General features: G+C 45.9%; 2 protein-coding genes and 1 long non-coding RNA gene across 6 annotated transcripts; 2 read left to right on the forward strand and 1 right to left on the reverse strand.

Annotated features, from left to right (window-relative positions):
• Positions 1-828: 828 nt before the first annotated feature.
• Positions 829-13,031, reverse strand: AGO4 (argonaute RISC component 4). 2 transcript variants are annotated; one of them, XM_048969220.1, is made up of 18 exons: positions 12,915-13,031; positions 8,815-8,980; positions 8,230-8,350; positions 7,864-8,045; positions 7,354-7,490; positions 7,140-7,274; positions 6,882-6,969; positions 6,354-6,501; positions 6,156-6,275; positions 5,810-5,938; positions 5,512-5,645; positions 4,920-5,104; positions 4,179-4,338; positions 3,440-3,755; positions 3,103-3,237; positions 2,221-2,322; positions 1,795-1,994; positions 829-1,696 (listed from the first exon to the last, which is right to left on the reverse strand). In XM_048969220.1, exons 3-18 carry the CDS (start codon positions 8,332-8,334, stop codon positions 1,588-1,590), a joined length of 2,385 nt encoding a protein of 794 aa, XP_048825177.1. In that variant the 5' UTR covers positions 8,335-8,350; positions 8,815-8,980; positions 12,915-13,031; the 3' UTR covers positions 829-1,587. The 2 variants fall into 2 exon arrangements, with proteins under 2 accessions (XP_048825177.1, XP_048825176.1); XM_048969219.1 differs by lacking the exon at positions 12,915-13,031 and adding an exon at positions 11,955-12,220.
• On the forward strand, positions 12,348-12,924 carry LOC125703991 (uncharacterized). The gene is made up of 3 exons (XR_007381006.1): positions 12,348-12,448; positions 12,573-12,715; positions 12,826-12,924. It is a non-coding gene; the product is annotated as an uncharacterized LOC125703991 (long non-coding RNA).
• CLSPN (claspin) lies at positions 12,921-26,452 on the forward strand. 3 transcript variants are annotated; one of them, XM_048969216.1, is made up of 25 exons: positions 12,921-13,336; positions 13,944-14,085; positions 14,540-14,988; positions 15,358-15,531; positions 15,877-15,966; positions 16,182-16,254; positions 16,473-16,581; positions 17,037-17,572; positions 18,093-18,284; positions 19,010-19,191; positions 19,717-19,919; positions 20,097-20,161; positions 20,544-20,749; positions 21,120-21,280; positions 21,377-21,603; positions 21,830-21,944; positions 22,017-22,095; positions 22,404-22,495; positions 22,982-23,146; positions 23,243-23,364; positions 23,441-23,568; positions 23,743-23,854; positions 24,517-24,599; positions 24,822-24,983; positions 25,191-26,452. In XM_048969216.1, the coding sequence occupies exons 1-25, from the start codon at positions 13,316-13,318 to the stop codon at positions 25,302-25,304; spliced, it is 4,002 nt and encodes a 1,333-aa protein (XP_048825173.1). In that variant the 5' UTR covers positions 12,921-13,315; the 3' UTR covers positions 25,305-26,452. The 3 variants fall into 3 exon arrangements, with proteins under 3 accessions (XP_048825173.1, XP_048825174.1, XP_048825175.1); XM_048969217.1 differs by having other exon boundaries at positions 13,239-13,336; positions 21,833-21,944; XM_048969218.1 differs by having other exon boundaries at positions 13,239-13,336; positions 20,547-20,749.
• Positions 26,453-27,310: the final 858 nt, after the last annotated feature.

Consider the following 27,310-nt stretch of genomic DNA (forward strand, 5'->3'; position numbering starts at 1 on the left):
GGGCTTCTCACACTGCGATCCAAGGAGTGGCGCCAGCTCTACTCAGCTTAGGAGCACGCTGTTAATCTGTGCTAATTAACGCTAATTAACGCTGAAGAGGAACCTACTCTTCACGCTCTACCTTTACGGATCCCAAAGGCAAAACCAAGCCCCTCTTCTTCACCACACACTGCAGCTGAGCAAAGCCAAGCAGATTTTACAACCCTAATTTCTACAGGCTGGGACGGAAGCGGAATAACGAGACTTAGGGTGATTAATCGTGCTGCTGAACGCAGTTGTGTGTGCAACCTAGAATCCCAGGGGAAGAAGTTTAAAATGCTGGTACAAGTCCTCAGGTTGGCTGTCACACAACACGGCGCACTGCCCAGGTTGGCAAGCCTTTCCTACACGTAACACCCAGCTCCAAACCTACACAAAAAGCTGCGGACAGGACACCAACAGTGGATATAAAGCAGTTCCAAAGAACTCTTCAAGGAAAACAAAAGCATGGAAGTGCGTCTTTTCTCATCAGTTTTTCAGAATCTGCCAAATTGTGTGCTCAGAAAACGACACGAGAACGTGGGGTCACTCATGCACAACCCTCAGCTAGAAAATTACACCGGTGGGGGGGGGGGGGGGGGGCTTAGAAAACAAATATTTATTGCCAAAGTTCAACCTCCTATGAGAAAAAAGTGTTAAAATCACTTTGATTTATCAAACCACACAGCAGCATAAAGTGGGCACTTTTGTAAAAGTCTGCAAAATATCTAAAAGCTAATTTTTTTTTTTTTGCTTTTTTTTTTTTCTCTTTTTTTTTTTTTGCTTTTTTTTTTTTAAATCTTTTTTTTTTTTTTTTAAGAGGGGGGAGAAAACGATGGTTCAGTGTTTGTTATGAGACCAGGGCAGTGTTACTGGTAGCCGTTCCAATGCAAACCTGCTGACAGGCATCACCACCTGGGCACGTCACACATTCACAGAGCAGGAACCACCGGTCTGGACTGGCAGAATAGTGCAATTGCTTTGCAGCCCGAGTCTGCAGGTTAAAAAGGTCATTAGTAAAACCGACGAAAACTGCAAGACCTGTGAAAGTTACGTCTGTTAAAAGGCATTTACAGTAGTGAAGTCTAAAATCTCCATTAAAAAAATCTATGGCCCCACACAAGAGAACAATGACATCGAAGTGGAGGAGTTTCGCCATACTACGCAGTCACTGAGCAGCGCGTGAGGACGGAGAATCAGTCGTCACCATCAACGCATGGGGTGAGAAGGGAACCTAAAGACCATCGCTAGCAAAATATTCCATAGAAACCTTTCGTGCCAAGTCCTTGAAAAACGTCGGGGTGATCGGCCTTTTGCACTTTGAGGTAAAAATTCAGTCCAATGCATCAGAAAAGACAGTCTATGAATTTCTATTACGTAAAAGAACGGAACAAATGGCTCAATTGTGTCGGTGCATCAGACATTGTTTGCAGTCCAGATTCAGTGCGACCGTTCAGAGCTGCTGGTAGTGGGCAGTCTGAAAGAAAGGGCCCTAGCTAGAGCAGTAGGCATTGAAAACACGTCAGGACTGAACGAGTTGTTGGCTTTGCCTCATCTTCCCAAACGCTCTCAAGCAAAATACATGGTATGTTGAGTATCGTGGTGGATCTGCACTGCCTTTGCCAGAGCCTGAGGATCACGGCCATTGCTCTGTCCTGACACGTGGCTGCCTTCAGCACTGTAAAAATGCAGACACATACAGAGAACCGTGAGCAGCTGAGCCTGTGATTCAGGTCCACCGTCTGGCTACCGAGATGGCGAGGTGCAGCCCCTTACCTGTCGTGATCCTTGTCCACAAGATGGTACCTAGCCCTAAATGCCACCAGTCTGGCATAGTATGCAGGTGCTGGAATAGAGACTGATCGCGTACAGCGCACGTACGTGTGACACAGCTGATAGGTCAGCAGCTGTAGCTCATCTGCAGTGAAACAGTTGTCATCCCACAGGACCTGGTAGTGCGAGGGCCGGCTGGTTCCCTGCAGAGGAGAGATGACAGCTCAGCCAGAGAGCATCAGCAAAATCACAGGAGGTATCTGAACGCTGCTCCTTCTAGCAGTACTGAAGTGCAAGCGCCAAGCAGGCACTCACCGAACTGCTGCAACTGTAAATGTGCCAAACTAGAAATGAAAGCAACATCAACTCATCAGGACAGCGGTCAGGATTCAGCCCCACAGCCTGAGCACGGCAGAGCTGCAGCATTACCTGAATTCCCGCGTGGCTGCAGAGGTAAAAGTCAAATTCAGAGGGATGCGTGATGGTGCTGTCCACAGTGGTGCCCGCTGGTACGTTGCCACTCTTACCCACCTAATGTGGAAAGTTCATTATTAGCCTGTGGGTTTTTTGGTTGGTTGTTTTTTTTTCCTTCCTTTAGAAGTGATCCAAAAATACCTCCTCAGGTAGGCGCTACTCACAGCTGCCTGAGAATTTATAGCTGAAAGACGTGGGGAAATTTAGGTAACTTACATAGGAGGAATGAAAACGTTCTCTGTGGGTTCATTGTTAGGAACTTCGCCAAATCCAGTTGGTGCACGACCAGAGAAAAATGAAATTCTTGCCAGCACCATTAAAATTGCAGAGTGGAATAAAGTATTTTAGAATATGAAAAGATGCAGGCTTTCTGAAACAGGCTTCACGCCCTTGTTTGCAATCACACCCCACAGATGCATCTTCTTCTAGCAAACACAAGATGAAGACATTTCCAAAAAAGGTTCCTTAGTTGGCTCATGGATTTGTGACACAGGCAAACCTTACAGATGCATCTAAAACAGGACAGACAACTGACTGAGCAATGAGCTCGTGTTGGGAATCAAAAGACTACAAAAATCAGGTTACAGCTCCAGAGATACTGAGTGTGCTCACTCCAAAAGGGGCTGGGAACAAACTGTCTGATGTAGAGCAGTAAAAAGCAGGAGGAACCAGCTATTTTGGTCTCACAGAAAAGCCTGCTCCAGCACAGAACTGCTTCTGTTTGCACAAATCAGTTCACTGCCAGTGGGTGAGATGGATTCCACCCCATCAGCCAAACACCTACGTTCCCATTCACATCCCCATCACCTCCTTACTGAAGAACCCAACAATACTTGCCCTTTCAGTTTTGTCAGCACAGAACAGCCTGGTGTGATGCCTTTTCTGCACAACAATGTAGGTTATTCCTGGTCTGTAGTCTTCTTCCAAACTAATACAGGCCTTTCGGATTGCTATAAGTTCTGGCCAAGCTACCTGGACACAGAAGATGTAACAATTAGTACATGCAGTATTTTTCCTTCCAAATATAAATGCCACTTCACAAGGAGCACAATCAGCCAGGATAACTTTACCTTCTGTCTAGGCAGGAAAACAAAACATAACTGCAAATTGCATCCCACACATGCAGCATCAAGGCCAACCCCTTCACAGGCACCAAGAAATCATCAGACAGTACCTGCTTCATCTGCCCTTCTGACACTCCTCCTCTGTAGTAAATGATTCTGGTCGGCTTGAAACGCGTGGACTTGTAGAACTGTATCAGCAGCTCCCGCACCATGTTTGTCAGATCCTGGATCACCTCCTGGCTGTACAGCAGCTCCTGTGAGGTCTCCTGACGGGAGGTCTGCACCCGCACCGTGGCGCAGTACCGGCTGGGATGGCCGTCCATGCTGCCCACCACAGCAGCTATGGAAGGCTTCTTTCCATCCCCAGCAGGAGGGTGAGTGACATCTGCTCCCAGAAAGATCACGGGCTGCTGGAACACTGAGGGCCTGTTTGATACGAGTGAGGTTTATTTAATAATAACGTAAAGAAGGGGGATGAGGAAGGAGAAAAAGACAACCAAGGAAGGCATATCCAAGAACCATTCCAGGCCTTTAAAGATGAAGGTGTCTGCCTCAATCTATTCCAGATGAAACAGAAAGCAAAAGCAAAAAAGAAGGATCAAAGGCAGACAAACTCACAAGCATTTACCACACCTCAACGTCTCCTCTTCCAGTTTGGAAGGAAATACAGTATGGCCATGGAAGTGGTGAGAGAAAAAGGCAGACTGAAGGTAGGAAAAGGCAAGAAAATGCCCCCTTCAGTCTGCAGGTATTTCTAATGTACTCATTATTTTGAAAGGCAGCAAAACAGACTGCCAGAATTTTGTTTGATAATTCAGACTTCGAGGAAAGCACTAAATCTCATCTTACCTTTGATGAGGTACGAGCACATTGTTGATTCCTCCGAGCTTTGCATTTATTTTCAGACACAGGTTGGACAGCGTTTGTGGTGAGGTTTTCACCACGTTCTTTACCTGAACGCACTGAGTGGCCATGCCAAGAAGAGTGTCACCAACCCGCTTTACTTCAGCTGTGACAGAAAACAGGACAATGGATCCAGTTACACAAAGCCATCAGTTCCACCATCTTCCTCTTATTTTTCCCCAGGTGTCACACTGGGTCAAACCCTTAAGGGCTCGCTGACAAAGCCTCAGCCTGCTCTTCAGGAATGCACAAGCACTTTGTACCTTTCCAAAGGGCGAGTGGTGAGAGGACAAGGGAAAACGGTTTCAGATTTAAAGAGGGGAGATTTAGGTTGGATACGAGGAAGGTTCTCCTATGCTGAGTGTGGTGAGGCACTGGAGCACGCTGCCCAGAGGTGTGGTGGACACCCTGCCCCTGGGGACGTTCAGGGCCATGGTCTGAGCAACCTGACTCAACTATGGATGCTGCTGCTCACTGCAGGGGAGCTGGACCTTCAAAGGTCTCTTCCAACTCTAAACTACGATTCTACCCCACTGAGGACTGATAATCCAATCTCCAAAATACAATTAGAGCATTGTATATACAATACAAAAGGCACTGCCTGCTTTGTCTCCCTCCTACCAATGAATGCATGATGAGATGCCCGCTTGCCACGCAACTCCTTGACACTTCACAGCCTCTACATACCATACACGGGTGTCTTGCCGGGTAGAATCACCACGATCAGCTGCAGGCCAACATAAGTCAGTTTTAGATGTTTAAACATGGGCTCCACACTGTCTGCACCCTGGGCATATTTACAGAAGCAGGGCTGGCCCTGGATCGGCATCCCTGCGTCCTTGGAGATCTTACGCAGCTGGTCTGTAAAACTCCTGTGAATAAAACACAAATGGATGCAGCCTGGTCTTTTCACCACCTTCCACTTTCCTGTTAATTCTACTTATCACATTCTATCAATTATAACTACTTCAGATTTCAGAATAAAAGATCACCATCAGCTCTCTGTAAAAACAGCATCAGACAGAATCTGAATGCAGTCTCCACAACCTGAAATGTAACCTCAGTGGTAAGGGAATTGCTGCTCTCCTAGCCAGCCAATTCAGTTATGAACTTTGTTTAAGCCTCCTCCCAAGCAGCACACATTTAAGGCACTGCAGAACTATCATCTCCTCTTTTTACTGTTAGATGCATCATTAACTTACACTGCATATCATCTTTCAAAAATATGAGGAAAATAAACCCTGAAACAGGTATCCTGAATAAAGAGGAAAATACTTACTTTAGTAAGTCTTCCCTGCATTGTTTTTGAGGAGCAAAACAGGCAACAGCCCAAACTTTAATCTCAATGCCAGCATAGAACTGTTTCCCTCTCATGTCCCACACACCTTGGTTTGGTGTGGCCACAGTCTTGTTCTAGGTAAAAACCAAAGGCAAATTAAAAATAAAATGCTGCCTGGTTTTGTCTACAGCCAACCAGAGTTCACACAAAAGCAATCCTTGTGAGAAGATAACATGGAACCTTTAATGAATTTCAGCACCCTCAGAACAAGGTATTTCACAAGACCTGGAAGACTCACCCTGCCTCCATATTGCAGCATTGGCGCTGGCAAAACTCTGCCTGTCAACTCAGTCATTTCATTATGGACAACAATACCAAACTCCTTCAGATATGGATCAGGTCCACCAACCATACTGTTACTTTTCACCTGGTGACAAGAGAAGTATCTGTGTAACTGCACCTAGCGTTTCAGCTGGCTCTGTCTTCTTTGCAACAGCTTTTCTGTTTAAAAGGATTTACTTTACAGAAGTCAGATTTTTTGATCTTCTGCAATTCTTGGCTCATCTGGTTATCATTACATATGCACCAGTGCTTCTCAAAGTCACGCTCACAGATGCAGGCTGTCAGCTCAAAGCTGCACTTACGAGTCTGCTGATTTCTTCCTGCCGGTCCGGCGCCGATCTCGCAGTCGCTTTTATCATGGTTGATGTCTGATTGTCTGTCAGCTTCTTGATGCACCTCTGGCCTGCCACGATGTTACACACCTGCACAGGGACAGTGAACAGTGGCACCACAGCACTTAACAAAGGACAACACAATGCAAGAGCAAGTCAGGTCCTCACCTCAAGCGGTAGGTACGTGTGTTTCTGCTCCTGTCCTACTTGCAGACAGGGAAGATGAGGATATTTTAGCTGCAGACTGTACTTCTGCTTAAAATACTGAGCTACTGTGCACTCCATAGCCTGCCCGTTTTCCAACTGCAGGGGAAACCTACGAAGGATATTTGCTCTGGTTAGTTTGTTGTTGTTGTTTCAGATCTTGAAAGGGGAAAAGAAGAGCGGGAAATTAATCCAGAGTAGAAATGCTTAAAACAATTATTTACTTAGCTTCTGGATTTCTCCTTAATGATAGCATTTCAATCCATCAGAGCTATTTATAAAGTTATAGCCTTTGATAACTCTTCCGTTTTCTTGTTCTGATGGAAATAAAGCAGGTGCCTAAATCCACATTACTTCTCTGTCCTGTTAAGGCTGAACGCGCTTTCATATCCACACAGCTCTTTCCCCTTCAGAATCAACTTTTCTTGTACAAATAACAAATCAAAACAATCCAAGATCTTAAAACTGATCACAAAGTGCTGGCATACGTACGTCTGATGACTGGCTGGTCGACGAGTAACATTGCAAACTCGGTATTTTCTCTTCATCTGGCCACAGTGAGTAACCTCTACTTTCAGACCTGGAAACCCAAAATAAAAATCACCTAAATAGAATCAGACATGGGAATCACCTTTGGGAAAGATGAGAGCAAACAGGAAAGGTCAGCTTCCCAAGTGCCTCGTAAATTCTCACTACAACAACAATAAATTGACAGCATTTCGATGCAGTGGCTTTAGAACAAGCCTTTACCTCTGATTTCTTTGGTAAACTTGACACGCTGGGAGTCTGTCAGAGGCTTGGTTTGTTCATTGATGTTCTGAATGTCCAAGACCTCACACATGAACTCAATGATAGGCTGAGCACGATAGAAAGCAGTTGCTGATACTACAATAAAAGAAGAGGATATTTAATTCAGAAGCAGCACAAACTCCATTACATTAATGAGACTCAACTGCCTACATACCATCAATGTTGAGCATCATGTTCCACATGGCAGGTCTGACAGACTGGTGGAAACCAAACCAGACCTCCCTGCCACCCCCCAGAGGGTGGTAATAGCCTTCAGGGGGGGAGAAGAAGGAGCGACCCACAGGAGTATACCTGAAAAAAGAAATAATTCATTTGAGCATCGCTTTCCAACAGACTTTCCTCAAGTTGGGTGTTTGAAACACGCTTCTGTGGCACACCAGAACTTTAGAGCTAACTCGTGGCAAGCATATAAAACCCGAGCAGAGCAGTTGGAAAGCCTACAGCAAATTCCAGTTGGAAACACAACCAGCAGATACAAGTCTTGAGTTCAGATCAAATATCCCTATTCCAGTGCAGATTTGTAATGCAGGCGTTGAATTACACAACAGCTTCCCTCAACCCTTCTGCAGTACGAAGGGGCAACAGCAGAGCAGCAGCAGGTAACTAACAGAAATGTAAGACAGAGACAAGACTGACCAGTTCTGCAGACACCTCAAGTACCCACCTCATGGAGGGAAGGTGCCGGGTAATTACATCCAGGGCCTGCACAGAATCCTCAGGAACTTCGTTCAGATGCCCTGCCAGAGCTTCCAACAGCATCTGAAGGCTGACGACTGACACCCACTGAATGGACACTTTAAAAGTCTGGTCCTTCCCCTCTCCTGGAAGCGTCACCTCCATATCCACCTTCCAGATAAAGCCAAGCAGAAGCTTTTGTTAAGGACTGCAGCAGACTTCCATAACATTACGTTACACTGCTAAGCAACGTTGTAACAACACCACCACCACCACCCACTGCCAATAAAAACACTTCCAATGGCACCCTGGCAGTTTCCTGCACGAGGTTTGAGCTGCTCACAGTAACACTCACTCTGTCCCTGCCGATGGGTAACGGGTGTGCAGTGTACATGTTCCTCTTCCCATCGTATCCAGGCTGCCGGTCACCAAATATCTGCATCTTGAAGTGCCTCACCATAGTATCCACCACCTCCCTGCAGAGGGATGTAGCAAGTTAGGTCAGAGAACAGGAAAATCAGCAATGGTCTGATGTGGTTTCAAATGCCTTTTCTATGTTTTCATAACGGATCAAGGTAGGAAAAGTTACAATGCACCAAAACACAGTTAGTCTCTGCTGCTGACTGCTGTAAGTCACCTCCAGGTTCAGACACTGAAGTGTCAATATAAATATGCAAGGCACTTGTCCAAACTCTCTGATGTCAGAAGAGATGCACTCAGTACAGGCAGTGCCATCTGAAGAACTGTTCACCTACAGGAGCAAATACAAGCATCTGCCCTGGGGTGAGCTGGGGTGCTCTTCATTGGGGCTCTACTGACAGGCACCAACACCTAAAACACCCCTATCAATGTAGAGCAGAACTCCCTCACCTCAGCTGCTAACAGACATCTCTGTATAACAGATGACACAACTGTGTCATGACCATGAAGCAGATCCTACCTGTTGACTCTTCGGGGTCGTTTTTCTGGTTTGATATCCACATCATAGTGATAAACGTCGATCTTAGGGATCTGCACCTGGAAATGGTTGGCCAGGAGGCGGATGGGCTTCCCAACAGTTCCCAGGCCTGGGCGACGGGGGGGCTGGAAAAGGCTTGTTGGGGGCCCTGCAAAGTCAAATACAGAAGAGAACTATCACTCAGTGCAGCATCTTTTCAGGTGTATTCAGCTGGAACATCCTTCTGGCATGGCAGAAAGGAACCTTAAAGGGCTCCCCACACCTGCAGATGGAGCATTCCAAGCAGCCCACAGCCTCCCAGCAGCTCTCAACTTCCAAGTGGAAAACGTGCTCCCTAAAGCACATGTGTGTAGGTTAATGCCACAATTCACTCTCTGAACTGTAGTGACATTTATCCAAAACTGTGGTTTATGAACTCGACAGAGTCCCCAGATGGAACGTACACATTTATATATTATCTATTCTTATATAAGGAAAGATAACTGTACTACTAACATCATTTCTAGAACCAGCCAAAAGCCACACCTTTTCATTATGGGCTTAAACTTCAGATGAAATACATTCCCAATTTCTACCTGAAAGTTGCTGTAATCTAGAAATGAGTAAGGTAGATCTTTTACTCTAATCCAAACTTAAGACATATCTCCACATTGGATCCAGGCTAAAAAACCAGTTGGGTTGTTTCCCTCACATCATGAACACATCGCTTCTATTAACAATGAAACACTTCTCCCCTGGAGCAGAATTCCACCCGATTGCAAGTTCTAACACAATGAAAGGAATGAGGCATGGCTTAGGCTTTCTTCTGAAGAGCAATGGAGCAAGCATACAGACAGGTACAGACTCCTAACACGTGTGGAGAAGGTAATTTATTTGGGCAAAGGTAATTTGGGCTGCAGAAGGAGTTCAAAGGAAGAAATCAGGAGAGGCTTAAAAAGGCACTCCCTGCAAGCTGGTCACTGGGTAAATCTTCAGGTAAATTCCTCGAAGTGCTAAGATCTGAGATACCATATTAACAAGATTAAACACTTTCTGTTGTTGTTCAATCTATCACAACCCACACTGCATTTAAAGCAGAGTTGATCTTTTCATGGCTTTTGTCTGTATCTGCCAGCACGCAGTGTGATCAGTGTTTCTTCCCTCTGTTCTTGAGCAGCAAAGCAGAGTAAAAGAGTAGCAATGAAGTAACAATAAAACTAAGGGCAAGTTCAGTATCAAAAGTGTCAACCTGCCAGTATCCATTTAAATCAAGGGCTCAGAGCTTATACCAGAAGAGCAGAGAAGCAGATAAGCCGTAGGAGGATGAAGCTCATATTTGGGTACACCTCAGTGTGCAACAATAAGCTTAACACAATCCTGCACTAAAGCTAAGACCAAATGAAAGGAGCCTTCTGCACTCGGGTTTATAAGCCAAGCGATGGCCACCACACTGAAATTCCACCCGAGGGCACCGACCTCAGAACGGCTGGCAGCAGAATGGCTCAGAGCAGCTGGAGCCCACTGACACATCCGTGCCAAAGCTGCTGCAGCACTGTGGCTGTTTGGGTGCAGACGTCCCACACGATGCATTGCTGCCTCTGCACCTGCATAAGTAATTGCCACCAGGCCAGGAGCACAGTTGAACTGCTTGTAGGGAGCAGTCAGCACCTCAAAAAGCTACAGCTATCTCGACAAGTGTGAATCATCAAGGGCAATCAAAGTTTGCAGTGCTTATTTGGATACGGGAGAGATGATCCATTAATCCTGCGCTAATTAGCCTGAAGTAAGTGCAAGCACTGACCTCCCACAAGAGATTAAATGACAACTATATTTACCCATTTTCCTGCCTCGTATTGACAAGTTCTGTGGGCAGACATGGCTGTCAGGAGGTCAGCACTGACGAAAGGAAGTGCAACCTTCTCCTTTCTAGAGTTACTTCTCAAAGGATTCTGGAGAATAAGCTAAAAGCCTCCTTGCAGACCACCCTGATTTTATTGGGATTTCTGCCCCATCAGCCTGATGAGGTTCATACGCACTATTTCTCTTCATTTCTTCCACTGTGTGACATTTACAGGCTCTGACACCTCAAGATGTTACTTCAGACAGGAAGTACTCTACAGAGCCAAAAGAGGATCCTGCAGTGCAGGCAGCTGGTGTGGACACACTGCATGGTGCAGCTGCAGAGCAGACTGTCAGAAACCTCCGCTATCTTAACAGCAGAGTTCAGAGTGGCAGGGCTCTGCTTTGCAGGGGGTTGGACTCGATGGTCTCTGGAGGTCCTTCCTAACCCCTACAATTATCATAGAATGGCCTGGGTTGCACAGGAGCACAATGCTCATCCAGTTCCAACCCCCTGCTGTGTGCAGGGTCACCAACCAGCAGCCCAGGCTGCCCAGAGCCACATCCAGCCTGGCCTTGAATGCCTGCAGGGATGGGGCATCCACAGCCTCCTTGGGCAACCTGTGCCAGTGCCTCACCACCCTCTGGGTGAAAAACTTCCTCCTAATATCCAACCTAAACCTCCTCTGTCTCAGTTTAAAGCCATTCCCCCTTGTCCTATCACCATCCACCCTTACAAACAGCCCTTCCCCTCCCGTTTATCTGCTCCCTTCAAGTACTGGATGGCCACCACGAGGTCTCCCCGGAGCCTTCTCAGCTCTACGCTAAACAAGCCCAGTTCCCTCGGTGTCAATAAACGTTTCATATTTCAACGAAATTAACAATTACCCCAATAACTGCACCAAGATAAGGCACACGTCAGTAAAGAAACACAAGCGGGAAAACACCCCATGCAGAACAGCACCAGCGTTCAGCCAAAGGCTGCGGACCGACACAACACCCGGCACGGCCCACCTCAGCCTCACAGCCGCCCACCCCAAGGACGCGCCGCGCCCCACTGACAGCTCAGCCCCGCAAACTTCCCGCGGACTTGGCGGCCCGTTCCACGCCGATCCTTTCCGTTCGCAGCGCTCCCTGCGCTCCCCGCGGCCCAGCGGCCTGCAGCGGCTCCCGGGCCCGGCCGCGCCGGCGCAGCCACCGTCCGAGCGGCACCGTGCCGCGGCCTCCGCTTCCTTCTCCTCGTCCCCGCGCTCGCACGGCCCCGCCGGGCCTCGTCCAACCCCCGCCCCGCCCGCGTCTCTCACCGGGTCCCAGTGCTTCCATGGCGGCGGCGGCGGCGGCCTCGCTGCGGTCTCCCCCGGCCCCGCCGGCCGCCCCGGGCCCCGCCGCCGCCGCCGCCGCCGCCGCGTAACGCTTGATCTCGGGAATATTGGCTCCGGGGCGGGGACCCGACACGGAAACCGGGGGAGCGGCGGCGGTGGGGGGAGCGGCGGCGGCCGGGGGGGGGTTGCGGCGGGGCGCGCTGCCGGAGCTCCGCTTCCCCGAGCGGCGGCGCAAACGATCCCCACGATCCCCCCGCTGCGCCGCCGAGCCCGAGCGCGCCCCCGCCGCCGCCGCCAGCACGCGCCGCCTCCCGCCGTGCGCGCCCCCCGCCGCCGGCCCAGCAGCAGGAGGAGGAGGAAGAAGCGCCCCCTCCACGCCGCTCGGCGCCGCCGGCTCGCGCACGCGCAACGCCCCCTGCCGGCGGGGGCGCGCACGTCGCTACGCACTCTTCGGGCGCCGGCGCGGCCTTCAACAGGTGAGCGCGCGGCCCCGCTCCGCCCCGCCTCTCTCACGGCGCTGCCTCACAGCGCGGCTCCGCTCCCGTTCGCCGCACTTTTTTTTTTTTTTTTTTTTTTAATTTTCTTAATTCCCCTCCTCAGAACGCCGCCTCCGTTCACGATTAGGGGACGGGGACCCAAAGGCCGGTTCTGTTCGGAGGCAGCCGTGAGGTAACAGAGGCGCCGGGCCGCCCCGCAGCCTCTCTGCAGGTCGCGTTTGCTTTTCTCGCTCCCTCCGTTCTAAGGTGCGTTGGGGATACGGGAACCACCACAAAGATCCGTATCTCCCACAGATCCGTGACCAAACGCCTCTGAAGTTTTGTTTTGTTTTGTTTTTCCTTTCCTTCCCCCTCAGGACAGGCAGCACCTGACTGTTATTTGACTTCAACGAAAAAAAAAAAATACAAATCATTTTATGTTCTACAACGTACAGACCCGTCATACCTATTTGTGAGCCGGATCCCACACCGCGCGGGTTCGGGTAACGGTGTGGCTGCGACCTCCGCAGGCCCAGCACCGGGGCTCCCACACGTGCCCCGCGGCTGTGGACAGCCGAAGGACCTCACGCAGCTCCGCACACCGGGCGCCTCGCTCCGCCCTGACCGGGAGAGCGCCGCCACGGGGAGAGCGGGAGGGCGCCCACTGCGCAAGCGGTGATTGGGCGAGCTGGAGAGGGCGGGGCAAGGCGAAAAAAATCTCCCAATCAAATACAGGGGAGGTGGGACTTAAAGGGACGTAATGAACGAGGATTGGCTGTTCCGGAAGCAGGGCGGGGCTAGGGCAGCGCGCGAAGACTTGAAGAGGTTTCTTACGCGGCAGCGCTGCGACTGCGTCCGATCCGGGCCATGGCGGCTGCTCCCTCTGAGGTGAGTTCGTACCGTTCCGCACGTTCGGCTGGCGGCTACCGGGGGCCTCGCAGCTCCCGTGACCGCGACGCGGTGGAGGGTTGGGATGAGCACCGAGCGAGACGGCGGCGCCTCCTCAGCTGCCTGTGAGCTGACTCAGACCACCGACTCCCCGCCTCGCTTCAGAACTGCACTTCCCAGCATGCCCAGCGGCGGCGCTCTCTTCCGCCTCGCGATGCACTCTGGGAAGCTCATAGCGGCCTATCTCCGCGCGCGCAGGAGGGAGGGGCGGGGTCTGGCCTGGCGGCGCAGTGCACGAAGGGAGGGCGCGCGGGCGGTGCCGCCGTTCGGATGGCGCCTTGTGCCTTATTTGGGGCGCGTCGCTCACAGGGGGGATCGGCCTGAGCGCCGTTTGCCTTGTTTTGTCTGTGTGCGAGGTCACCTGAAGCACGATTAGATACCAATAAAGATTGACGGAGTGTGTCAATAAGTGTATAAATAAATGAGTGCCAATAACGCGTGCGTGATCCTATGGAAGAGCTCAGCCAAGGCCTCGGGGTGGATTTAGGCCCCAAGAGCCGTTCGTGTATAAACGCGGTGCTCAGGAAAGCCGCCCTTTGCCTTGTAGCTGCAACCAGAAGAGCTGGATGTGGCTGTGCTGAAGGCCCACGGCAGCGACTCAGGCAGTGACTCAGACAGCGGGCAGGGCAGCGCTGAGCCCCCTTCACCGGGCCGGCCGCCCACCGGCACCGTGTGTCCCCAGGATGCAGGTCTGTAATGGGGCTCCCGGACTTCACACAGGGCTGCCTGGGTGGTGGGGATCTGCTGGGCTGCTGTACAAGGCTAAAGTGCCGCTTTTGTTGCTTAGGATGTGGCCAGAGAGCTGCAGAAAAGGGGGTTTCAAGGTATGGAAAGGGAAGTGGTAAACGGGCTCATTTCCTTCCTTTTTATGGTTTGCTTTACCAACTATGGTTTTATTATTTCAAATTACTGATTTATCAGTGAAGGATTTTCAGTTTTGCCTTTTTTTCCAGCCTTTTGAAGAGGTGGATTTTGAATATTTGTTTTCATGCTGATACAACCGATGTCAACGGTTACAGTCATTGACATCTATAAAATTTAACATTTGTAGCTTTATAAGTAACCAATTGCTTGTTAATTAACCAGTGGAATGTACTTTTCCATAGCACACATCGCTTCTTTTCTTTTAATATAATTTGTCAGATTCAGAAGAAGAGATTTTTGTAAGCAGAAAAGCAAAAGGCAAGAAGGTGCTTCAGGACAGCGAAAGTGAAGATGGAGAGGATGGTGACTGTTCTGTGCAGAATGACACTCTGGGTGGAGACACAGAAAATGGAGAGGAAAAAGAGGTCACTGCCCGGAAAAACAAGAAATCTCGGATTCGCCAGGCTCTGCTGGACAGCGATGACAGTGACACTGGTGACAATTTGCAAATTGAAAATCTTGACACGAGCAGGAAGTCTGTCTTGTCTGAGAATGAGCTGAGAGAGGAGAGACCACTGAAATCTGGGAAAAAATCCAGAAAGCATAAACATAGTTTTGAAGACGAGGCAGCTGAAAAATCTGTAGGAAAACCTAGAAGGAGAAAGGAGAGGGAGAGAAGAGCCGAGTCCATCAAACAGCTTATAAAAGAGAAGAAGCCAAGCTCGGAGGTACATGCTTTTGGCAGAAAATCTCAGATGCTTTCTGCATTAAATTACATGTTTAACAGTATTATTGTTTTGTTTCAATGTTTCTGCATCCTTTGTGTCCTCATTACTACAACAGATAGGGTATGGTATCCACAAGGACTATTGAGAGTCCTGTGTATTTAGGGAACGCTGCTCCATGAATTTAGTTCATCTGTTCTGCAGTGCTCTGAAGTGAACATGCCTGGCTTACAGGGCATGGAAGATTCTAGGCTAAGTTTGGCATACGCTTTTTCTAAGTTTCCTTGAGATCTGTTGACAGTAATCTTAAATGCAAGTCAAAGAACTGAAGAGGAAATCCTGGAACAAATAATTCAAATATTTTCTTTTTAGGGCCAGCAGGTGGATGGTGGTGAGAGGTTTCCTTTTAATGACAGTGGGTGTCTTCTTGATGACAAAGAACTTTTCGATAATGGCTTAGAAGAGGAAAACGATTCCTTCCCAGGGGATGAAGAGTCAATAGAGTCAATACGAGCAGCAGTGAAAGAGAAAATAAAGAAATACAAGGTATAGCAACATAACATTGTTAGATACTAGCAGGAAGCATTTTATTTGAGCATATGTGAAACTGTTTGACGATTGTACTTTTTACAGTTGTTTATAACAGGGTAAAATAGTCCTCAGGTTTTTGTTCTTTAAGGTAGAGGAAAGTGGTATTGGAAAGTTATAAGGCTACAGTAGAAGCTTTGGAAATCTGCCATAGTGTTACACAGGATTTGTGCTCGTTGGTTTTTTTTTTTTTTGCTGTTTTCGTGACCAGTTATGATTCTGTCATTATATATTTTGACCTGTTTGCCCTCACTGTGCCTATCTATCTATCAAACAAATGGATCTCTCCTTTATGCACTGCAGAACAAAGAAGGGCTTTCTGAGGACCAAGGCTACAAACATGTCTTTGATGATGATAATGAGGAACGTGCATTAAAAGAACCAAAAAGAAAGGTGAAGTATTCTGTTTGTTGCAGTTACTCAAACCATTGGGAGTTTTTTGTGTCTTATCTTTTCAATGCTATCTGATGTTTTTGTTGGTTTGCTGTTTTGCTATTTCATTTAGTTGTTTTGTGCTGCCTCCTTGTAACTTGAAAGAGGAAAAACAGCTATTCAGAGAATAGAGAATCCCAAATTTTCCATTCTGACTTCAGATTTCTTTTCTTAAGGAGCGGAAAGCAGCAAGGTTGAGTAAGGAAGCCATTAAACAGCTACATAGTGAGACCCAGCGGCTTATTAGAGGTACAGCTGAATTATTTTTAGTATGTAGTGGGATTTAAACTAGTAAGAAATTCAGGGGAGAAACAGAAAGGATTTGTCTGAAAGAACAGATCTTTCTTTTACCTGGCATTAATTATTTAGGGTTGAAGAGTAAAAGACTGTTTTTAATCAAGGACCTTTTTAAAGGTATAAATGCCTTAGATGACTTCGATTTTTCTTGCACCTTGTTTCTCTGGTAGAATCATCTGTGTCTCTCCCATACCACATGCCTGAGGCCAAAAGTGTTCACGAATTCTTCAAGCGTAGATCTCGACCAGTGTATGAAGGAAATGCCATGGCATTGCTGAAGTAAGGACTCAAACCTTCCTCATGTATTTTCATAAACATTTAGGATATCCCAACTTAGCTTCTGGGGGATGAGCAGACTTTCTTGTGGGCTACAGGGCTGTCTCACATGCACGCCTGCTTTTTGTGCAGTCACTGTTGCTGGTGAGCCTTAAAAAGAAACTACTGCTTTTTTGTTAGAGTCTTCTGATGCAATAAACATCTGGAAATACCTTGTTTTGAATAACATGTAGTAAAATACTCAGATAGGTGTAAAATCTGTTAGGAATTTGTTTATATAGAACAGTGTAGAGAAATTGTACTATGGTTTTCTCAAAATGAAGTTTTCCAGACTTTTATCCTTCACTTTTTCTTACGCGTCAATGAGAGGAAATTATTTTCTTCTCTCAATTTGTTCTCAGCCTTTCCTCTCCTTTCCTGATAGCCATAGATGATGTATTTCTTCCTGCCTTCGTTAGGTCCACTAAATATCAGTTCACCCTAAATGAAGAGGCTGCAGGCACGAAGACCTCAAGCACAGATTGCAAAGATGGGCCAACAGAAGGTGATCAATCAGCAGCTAATGAGCCAGAAGCAAACCTTGGTGGAGACATGGATGCTGCTGCCAGAGATCCTCTCCTTGGTGTGGGGGAGAACTTGACAGGAGACTCTGCTGAGAAGTCTGGAAAGAACAATGATGATTCTCATAATGCTGTAACAACTGCCAGGGAAAGAGAGGAACAAGAATCAGTCCTAAGCACCAACTGCAGTGAACAGAAAGAGAGTGAAATTCCTCTACCAGTTGGAGGCAGTGCTGTTGAGCAAAGAGATGAAACAGCACCAGGCCTGGGAAACAACCAACAGGTGGGGCCTGGGTTGGCAGCACTGCCTGAAAAAGTGAAGAAGTCCAAATTGGAGAAACTCCGTGAGCTGGGAATCGATTTGACCATCAAGCCAAGAATCTGCTCTGGCAATGAATCTTTTATAAACCTCGATGAATCTGAGTTGAATAAAGGTATCACTTTTATTTTTGTAATACTGTCAGATCTTCTTAAGTGTGCAGAGCGAAGCTGAATTGAAAAGGAAAACCTCTTGAGAAATGTTCAGGTTCAGAGCAGAGTCAGGCATGTTTTCTTACCAGTATAGATGTGTTTCTTTTAACTGATGCTGGAAAGGGAAATTCTGATTCCTTAATATTCACGTGCTTGAAGGAATGCTTACCCCAGCTCTTTGTTGATGAGCCATTAGTCTTAAATATATTTGTTAACAGAAACTTAGAGATTCCTGGTGGCTGGAAGTGTAGAGTTGAGTTCATGTGAGTACATTGTACTCAGTGGGAATGTCATTTAGTACTACTACTGCAAAAATATTCTGTCATGACTGATTATTAGTCAAATTGTTTTACAATTACCAAAATGTCTGAGGTTTACAGTTTTTAATTAATGCCTTTTGAAAAAATTTCAAGACCTGCTCTCGATACAAATTTAATACTATCAAATTCATTTAATTTGCATGCAATCAACATGTATTTAAAGATTTAGAAGCCTTGAAGGCATGTTTCTTGAAGCACACTCTTCAAACTTCGAAACCCAAAGTAGAAAGGACCATAAACATGAACATTATTCGTAAGGAAACCACGGCTGAAGGAAAGGAGGAACTAAAAGCAGACGTGGTGCCAGCAGTTTTAGCTGCAGAGAGCCTGGATGAAGCAGTGCACACAAAGCCAGGTCAGTTTGGGGGTTGTGATGATTGATTGGAAATCACCCTGTATTTTTTTTTCCCCTGTTTCCCCTTCTTCTAATGCTGCCCATAAAAGAGAGATGAAGGAATGTTTTTCTAATGTGTATCCTGTTGTTTTGGTTTGGTTTGGTTTTGAAGAATCTTAATAGGCCTCATAAATAGCACTGGTCAGTGTTGATCAGGTTGTCACAGTCAGATTTTTGTGACTGCTCTGAATTTCTCCCCATCTTTACCAAACTTTTACATAGCCATATGTTCATGCTGTTCTCCCTTCCAAATGTAACTCTCAGGCTCCTTGTGAGCTATTCTTACTTCGTAGATCTCTTGTGCTTCCTTAATTCTGTATTGCAGCTCCTAAATATATATATTTGCAAAGAAAAATGTATGTGGAATGTGACTCTCCCAGTATCTATGAAAAGAAAAAGAAATTGTTTGGGCAGTCCTATGGGCATGCACTATTTTTAGCTGCTCACAATTATTTCATGTGCTACAGCACATCTGCCCATGGAAGGCATTGTCTCTCTACATGGAATTTATGGAAGCTAACTCTCCATCTCTTCCAGCTGACAAATCAATGAGAACATTTGCAAATGAGTTGGTTTTAAATAGCCTTGATATGTGTGTAGTGGCACTGGATGGGATGCTTGGAAGTGGCCAAGTAAAGGATTCAGTGTAGTGCATCTGATGATGTATGGATTCATTCATTGTCCAGGTGAAAAGCTGCAAGTGCTGAAAGCAAAACTGCAGGAGGCCATGAAGCTCCGCAGGACTGAGGAGCGCCAGAAACGGCAGGCGTTGTTCAAACTGGATAATGAGGAGCTGCTGGAGGAGGAGGAGGAGGAGGAAGAAGAGATGACAGATGAGTCTGAGGAAGAGGAGGAAGGCGATCATGAGGTCTGTGTGCAACATATCCACATAACCCACTTGGATTCTCAATTCTGATTCTCCTCAGTGAAAGTAGGCTCTTGTACACTACTACTGTTGGGTGATTGCCACTAAATCTCCTTAGAAAACACCAAAAAAACCCTATGGTTATCTTGTACAGATTTCTTAGTATTTTAAACTGAATTTATTAGTATTTATTTGCCTAAAAAGCATTAAAAGCTAACATGTACAACAATTTTTGGTGTCACTCATACAAATGTCTGGCCTTGTTCCTAGCAGTGGACAATTTCTATGGAATGTATGCATACCTGTCTGACCTGGGGTGGAGTTTGCCACAGATCTTTGTTTTTAGAGAGGGTCAGAATAATGTGCCCATTTTGAGCACTTCTGGACTGTCTCAGAGTCCAATGGGGGATGGAAGAACTGGGTGTCGCTCAGTGTTCTCCTCCATGTGTTAGAAAAAAAACTTGCAGGAAGGGTGACAGCTCCAAGAATAACCACAGTGTATCTGCTGTATTTGGGGATGTTCTTTAGGCTGTGGAATCTCTGCTTGATGAGGCAGAGGAAGACAATGAAGATTTGGAAGAGAAACAAGTTGAAGACGGTGACAAAGAAACTGACAGAGAGTCAATTGATGGAGAAAAGGTGGAGCAATCTGCAGATTGTGCTTCTGCTCCCAAACTGCCTTCAACTGAGTCTACGTTGATGCTCTTCAAGGACAGCTCCTCCAAAATGGGGTAAGATGACAAAACTTAGAGAACTGTTCTTGAGCAATAGATATTTTAGACGTTATAGATATCATTATGATTATCTAATAGATCTTTTGATACCTCATTCCTTGCAATTAGGTATGATAGCTAATGGCACTTAATCTCGTGTACGTTAACAAATACCTTTCATGTAATTAATTACAGGTACTCCCTTGCTGATGAGAAACACGAAGGTGAAGAAGCTGCAGACAAAGATCCTGCCAAGTTAGGTAAAGCAGAAGTGCTGTGTTAGCTTCATTTTTACTTTTTTCACGTGGCACATGCAGATATTTCTATGTGGGGTTTGTTTCTGGCACTGCTCTGATCTCATTTCATGTTCGCATGGCGTCGCCATGGAAGTTAGGAGTGAAAACTTAGGAGAGCATGGAAAAAAACAAAGAGGAAAGTAAAGTTCAAAGTAACACTGGGGAAAAAGATGTGAACAATCAAAATTCAGTCAGATTAAATTCAGTTTCCAAAAGTGCAGGAAAAAAATCCAAACTAAGCATAAAATCATGAACTCTTTGCAAGGTGTCAGTGCTGTGAAGTAGTACCTGGGGATTACTGGACCACAGAAGAGAAAATAAGCATTATATTAAACTTTCTTTTCAGAAGATGATGATTCATTTTCTCTACCAACACCAGCAAAAGAGAATAGCCACAACAGCAGCTTTGAGTTGATTGGCTCCATGATTCCATCCTACCAGCCCTGTAACAAACAGACGTCGCGTGGAGGGAACTTTTTACCTGCAGCAGGAGGTTTCAGGTCACCTTCCCCAGGTTTTTTCAAAACAAGTTTTATCAGCTCTGCTTCCAAGGTGAGGCTCCTCCTCCTGGCTGTGTCTCATATGAACACGATGAATAAATGCATTTTATCCTGCCATGTTTTTGGGAAAAATAACACAAGGAGAAGGCATCTAGCCAAATGCAGTTGTATGAGTAAGATTTCAGGCAAGCAAACATCCCTGGAGTTTAAAATGTCTTTAAAGCCTCAAAGAAAAGATGCTGTAATCTGATTTTTGATCTCTGCTTTAAATATATTTGCACAGCATTTGACTTCAGCGCAACTTGGAAATCCTTCACTTCTTTTTATCCCTAAAAATATTGTAAATGTTTTATCTGGTTCTTGCTTTTGATTTCTAGGATTGCAAAGTAATTAATTTGTTTACTTTACCTTCTTTTGCCTAGAGCTCGGGAAAGATGTCTGAGCCCTCTCTTCCCATAGAAGATTCCCAGGACCTGTATAATGCCTCTCCTGAACCAAAGAGTTTGTTTCCAGGGGCTGGAGAATCCCAGTTTCAGTTTTCTCTGGAAGATGACACCCAGAGCCAGCTGCTGGATGCAGATGGGTAGGTTACAGATGTAAAGGATGATATTTGGTGCCCTTTCACAGAGGTAGAACATACAGGACAGCAAGATTTTGCTAACTGCAGGCTTTCTTTCAGGTTCTTGAATGTTGGACAACACAGAACTAAATACCAGTCCTCAAAGCACAGGCTGACTCTAGCCAGTATGGATGAGAATGCAATGGATGCCAACATGGATGAATTACTGGACTTGTGTTCTGGGCAGTTTAGCAGTCAAGCTGAGCACGTGCCGAGTACCAGCAGCAGCAAGAAACAAAACATGGAAGAACTGCTCCATCTTTGCTCTGGGAAATTTGTGACTCAGAGTATGTCCTGAATTCTGTCCCCAGCTCTGCTGCTGGCTGGGTTTCTGAGCTTTACACTAACACACGTTCCAGTTCTGGGCAATAACGCAGAACGTGGAACTTGAGAGACTTCTCAGAGCTGTGATAATTTGTTGGTGCATGCTGTCATTTCTAAGATGTTCTCCAACGTTCTAAAAGCTAAAGTGTATCTGTCTAGTAAGTCATCACCTCACTGTTTTTCTTGTAGCAGATTCTCCAACGTGGGCATCATCAGTTTCTTCCAAGGCAGAAAAGGACAGCGACTTAGAGGACCCAATGGCAGAAGCACTGGCACTTTGTTCAGGCTCCTTTCCCACAGACAGGTTAGCATTATTCTTCAGGGATTTACAGAAGCTTGTGGTGGCACTTGTCTCATTTCACTCATTTTCCCCTAGGGAAGAGGAAGACGAGGAGCACGAGGAGCTTGGTGACTTTCAGCTTGTAACAGATGACAATGCTTTTGAGAGTGAAGAGGTATGAAATGATAAAGCGAAGCAGAATGATGTGGCATTCTGACTCAGAACTCAGCTTATCATTTTTTAAATATATTTATCAATGCAAAATACAATGGCATCCAGAACAAGTTAATGGAAAAAATAGAGAGCAATTTAGACCATTTAAAATGTCAACTTAAGATCCAGAATAGCATAATATTAACAAAGTAAATCTTTTTTAAGTTCCCTGCTGTTTTATTCTGTGTTTATGGACTGAAGGACAGAAGAAGCTGTCATTATAAAGCAATCCACTTTTAGATAAAACTTCATTTCCATAAACTCTCACAGGATGAAAAGAGTGGAGATGATGATGGTGAAGAAGCAGAAGTAAGTGATGAAGAAGAACTACTGAGACGTAGAGAGGGCTCGAAGAAAAAGCTGTAAGTGCCAGGGGTTGTTTTTGCACTGATGCTGCCAAACTGCACGGGTTAACAGTGCTGCTGGTTGGCTGGAGAGGATTTCCATTATAAATTTCCCTTATAATTTCCATTACAGAGGGAAATGGAAAGGTCAGGATGAAAGCAGTGCAGGAATTTCCTCACCAAAATGGGGTCGCAGTGCATCGCTGTCATTTTCCAAGTCTTGAGGTCTTTATTCATTCTAGCAGGCAACACATCTTGGTGACAGTTATCATCTCACATTTGGCAAGCAGTTGACAAGCAGTCTAGAGCATGACAATAATCTGGGGGTGTTGTGTGTTGGCAGGCTCGATATGTAAATGTGCAAGAACTTTCAGGTCTTATGAGTCATGATTTCTCTTTGAGAATATGTGCTGATCTTCCATCCAAAGATAGAGCTGACTTTCAGAAGACTTATGTGATAATAATTGATCTACCAAACTAAACTCTTCTACCGTTCTTTGACAGCAAACTGGAGGATTTCATGGAAGATGAGGCAGAGCTGTCAGGAAGTGACGTGGGAAGTGAGGATGAGTATGATGGAGAAGACCTGAATGAATATGAAGAAGAGGTTATTGACGAGGACCTCCCTAACGAAGCGGAGTTAGAAAGTCAAGTACAGAAATTACACATGTCAGTGGCCACACTGGTGTTCATTTGTGTGCGTGGCTGAGGTGATGGCTTAGAAGTGATGTGCACTGAGCCTCTGCCTTTTGTTTGCCCTGATAGGAAGGCAGTGCTTGATGCTGACAAGCGTGAGTTACGCCTGTACCAAGAGAGGTACCTCATTGATGGTGACCTGCACAGCGATGGGCCTGGCAGGATGAGGAGGTTCAGATGGAAAAACATAGGTGCCTTTCTGATCCGTAGATGGGAGTTGGGATGGAAGCTTAGAGAGAAGATGTATGGGTTTTTTTCCTTTTCTAGATGATGCTTCCCAGATGGACTTGTTTCAGAGGGATTCTGATAACGAAGATGAAAATGAACAGTTTGATGAAACAGAAGTAAAATGGAGGAAAGAGAGATTTGAACGAGAGCAGTGGCTTCGTGAGCAGGTACCAGCAGGGCACCTCGTTCAGTCCTTTGTAGCATTACCAGATGTGGCATTCTGGAAAAAAACCCAGTCATAGATTGATCTTTACAGTGGAAAGACATGAAATTACTGAATGAAGTGCTCATTCCTAATAAGAGCTCTTTCAATTTCACAAAATATCTTCTCTCTGCTACAGAAGGAAAAAAATAAAGAGCAGGAGGAGGAGGAGGAGGAGGAAGACATTGGTGAGGACAGTCAGTTCATGAAACTAGCCAAAAAAGTGACTGCAAAGTCCCTACAGAAGAGAGGTGGGCTTATCTTTTTTTTTTCTTTTTTTACTGAAGTGACAACCAAAGAAGAGAGCTTAACTTCCAGTCATGGTTAGCTGGTCTCCAGGGAACCAGGCTGGGGATCAGCAAGCCCCAGTACCTTGTTTTCTTACACCAGCCCAAGGTTTTGTCATTTGAGCTTCAAAAAGATGAAGGCAGAAAAGCATCAATCTGCAAGCTTGTTAGTAGTTGTGTGTACTTAAGAAATACTTTGTTTCCTCTGGAAAACAAGTGCTATGGAGTTAAAGTCAATTCCTCTGCATCTTTTAGTCTCATTCTTTGTCATCCTTTAAATCACAGATCTAAGTGATGTGTTTCCTAGCAGCTACTCCAAATATCTGTGACTTAAGGAAAAACTGTAAGGTCCTGAAAATGCATTCAGGTTTTCCCCGATTGGAGTAAAAGCACGACTCTTTCAAGTGTGCAAAATTGTCTCAAAACCAAATTTTCCCTTCTAAATGTCAATACTGATTGCCAGAGCAATCTTACCAGCTGTGCAGCTCGTGGTGTAGCTCAGTGCAGCTTGTTGGGTTTTTTCTGTCTGCAGTATGTTGTCAATTCTAAATTCCTCCTTTTGATATAAAGTTGTATTCTTGCAAAGTAAGTTCATAAACTGATGTTCTCCTGTTTGTGTCTGCTAGCAAGCCCTGCAGTAGTGGTACAAGATGCAAAGCTATTGCCCACGAACCCATTTGAAGCATTCAGACCTGCCAGTGACATCCAGGTTGGTATTGGTTTTGGAAGATGGCATTTCCAAACTGCATCTGGAACACTGGAGTCAGCTGAGCCTAGATTCCAGCTATGACTGGTTTGTAAGGTAGTGAGGAAATAGTGGTAGCAATAACATTTTGGTACACAATATTCTTCTCTATTGAGGGTAATCTGCTGCTAAAAAGAGCTGTCTTGTTCATGCGAGTGGTTAATGCAACATTTCTTTGTTCTTCAGATTAAAAATGGGTCTCTCTTGAACAGACCCAAAGATATCCTTCAGAAACTAGCAGCAATGTCAGATCTTAACCCAAATGCACCTCGGAACTCCAGGAACTTTGTGTTTCACACACTTTCCCCAGACAAGAATGAAGAGGCAAAGGAGAAATCAAAACATCAGGTAAAGATTTGTGTACGATTGTGCTCCAGTTCTGCAGCTTATTTGAACATGCAGACACCAAACACTGCCAGGCAGTTGGGAGCACCGCTGTTGGAAATATTCTCTGTGATTTCCTGCAGTGCAGCAATGTGATCTCACACCAAATAATTCTGTTGTCCTTCAGAATTGAATCTTGGAGTGCTTCACGTGTGCTCTCTTCCTCTGCAGGTGACAAAAAGAGCTCCTTCTGCAGCTATAACTTCTCTTGCCAAACGGCCCAGGGTTGACAGCACAGAGCAAACGAGTCGAAGCCGAAGCATATTCCAGTACTTGGAGAGCTGAATGTTTTTGTGTAGGGCCAGAAGTTGCATCTTGTCTCTCTGTCAGTTGCAGGCTGATCTGCAAATCTCTGCCAGCAATTATCAGGAAGGTAAACAAACTGCTGTACGTTGTTCTCTCTGCTCCTGCTTTCTTCTTCCCAGTGCTTTCCAAGCAGTGGTCAGGTTTGTTCCCGTTTCACTCAGCACTCCATGGCAATTGGGAGCACAAAATCCATGCTTGGTTTGGGATGAATGCAAACTTGGTCTAAGCATTAAGGGAACTTACACAGCTGTGAGGATGCTGTTCGTGTTTCAGTGTTACATTTTCATCTGGAAATGTGTGGTAGGTGTGATGCAGAAATGCTGCAGTTAGCTGGAGGCACAGATGAAGTATTTCTGCAGTGTTAGGTAAGAAGACAGCAGCGTTAATTACGTTGGGATGCACAGAGTTGTTTGCACTTAGAGCACTAAGGAGCCATGGCTTCCTTCAGTGTGTTATTTTCTGTTAAGCATTTATTAGCTTCATAAGTTCAGAAGCTCTAATTTACATTTGTAATTTATGTATTAAAAAAAAAGGGCCCAGCCTTTCATGAGGCAGCGTGACAGGAATGTCTTCCACATTTCCTTTTCATATTCATACGCATGCATGTGAGTAACAGATGTGGGAGAGGAAAAGGAGATGTGGAGCTTTACTTCTTCATTTTTGCTTTTTTTTGCCCAACTGAAAAGTGGTGGAAATAATCTCAGCCCTGATTTTCACCCACCCTGTGCTCTTCCTCACAAACAATCTGTTTCTGAACAGTGAGAATTGAAGAGCCCTCTCTGCAAGGAGGGGGTTGGAATAAAGGTCCATTACTCACAGCCATTCTAAACAGCGTGAAATAAACTTGAGGTGGAATATACAGCATTTCTGGCCTTTCTGAGGAGATGCTGAGTGTGTTTAAATGAACTGCCATGTTATGGTAGCACAGTGGCCTGCTCTGTAGAACTAAAGGCAGCCTCACATCCTGAGGTTGCTTGCTGTCAGAGAATTGTGTGCATTTTGTAACTGAAGCATATGCCCAGCGTGTTGTGTAAAATATTTTACTGTATATTGTGTTTATAAAGAACTTTGGTACCAATTGCAGTGCAATTTCACAATAAAACAGGTTTTTAATGTACAGGATTTTACTTGGCTGTGTGCATGGGTTTGGTTTGTTTGTTTTTTTTTCCCCAAAAAATGTTAACCTCTGTTTTCTTCTGTGGTTGTTTTGTTTTCCTCCATTGCTTCTCATGTATCTCATGTATCCACAGCTGAGGCCATGGCAAGGAACAGCTGCAGTGCCACTGGAATACAACAGAACACCCCCCTGCTGTTTACTGGGGCATAAATTCTCAGATCCTCAAGTCTTTGACTTAGGTTGTCTTCTTAGGGCTAAGAACTCCATGCAAATACGTTTCTTTTTGCTGCTTCAGTGGTTTTGGTTTTGTTCCTGGATAAAACTTACTTCACCAGAGGCTCAAGGCCTGCCTGCACTGCTCAGACTTTGGCCTAAGTGTGGCATCTCCATCCAGCCTGTCAGAATAGCTGGGTTTGGTTTTGTTTTCCTCAAATATCCCTTGAGGTTGCACGTAAAGCAAAGCTGGAATTCATTCCAGCTGGGCAGGCTGCTCCTGGCGATGCACATGCAGTCACTTGGCTTCTGTAGAGCTCTGTGTGAGCAGAAGCTGCTTTTCAATGGAAAACAACTCAGTGCTTTGTTTCCAGCTGCGATGGTAGCGTTGTGGTAGCTGTGTGTTGATGGTAGCTGAAAGCCCCCTCATACTGGGGCCAGAAGTGAGAGTGCAAAGGCTGAGAGCAGTGCTGCACACGGGGGCCTGAGCTGCAGAGTGCCTCAAAGTCAGGAAATGAGGAACTGAAGGTGAGGTCAGAGGGGCAGCACAGACATTTTGTGTCAGATGTCCTCTGAAGGACGGCATGACTGAAAGGTTTCCTAATGTACAGTTAATTCTCTGCAACAGTCGTTTGCACTGGTTTCTACGCTGTGC

The sequence above is a fragment of the Lagopus muta genome, chromosome 23 (genome assembly GCF_023343835.1).
Source record: "Lagopus muta isolate bLagMut1 chromosome 23, bLagMut1 primary, whole genome shotgun sequence".
NCBI lineage: Eukaryota > Metazoa > Chordata > Aves > Galliformes > Phasianidae > Lagopus > Lagopus muta.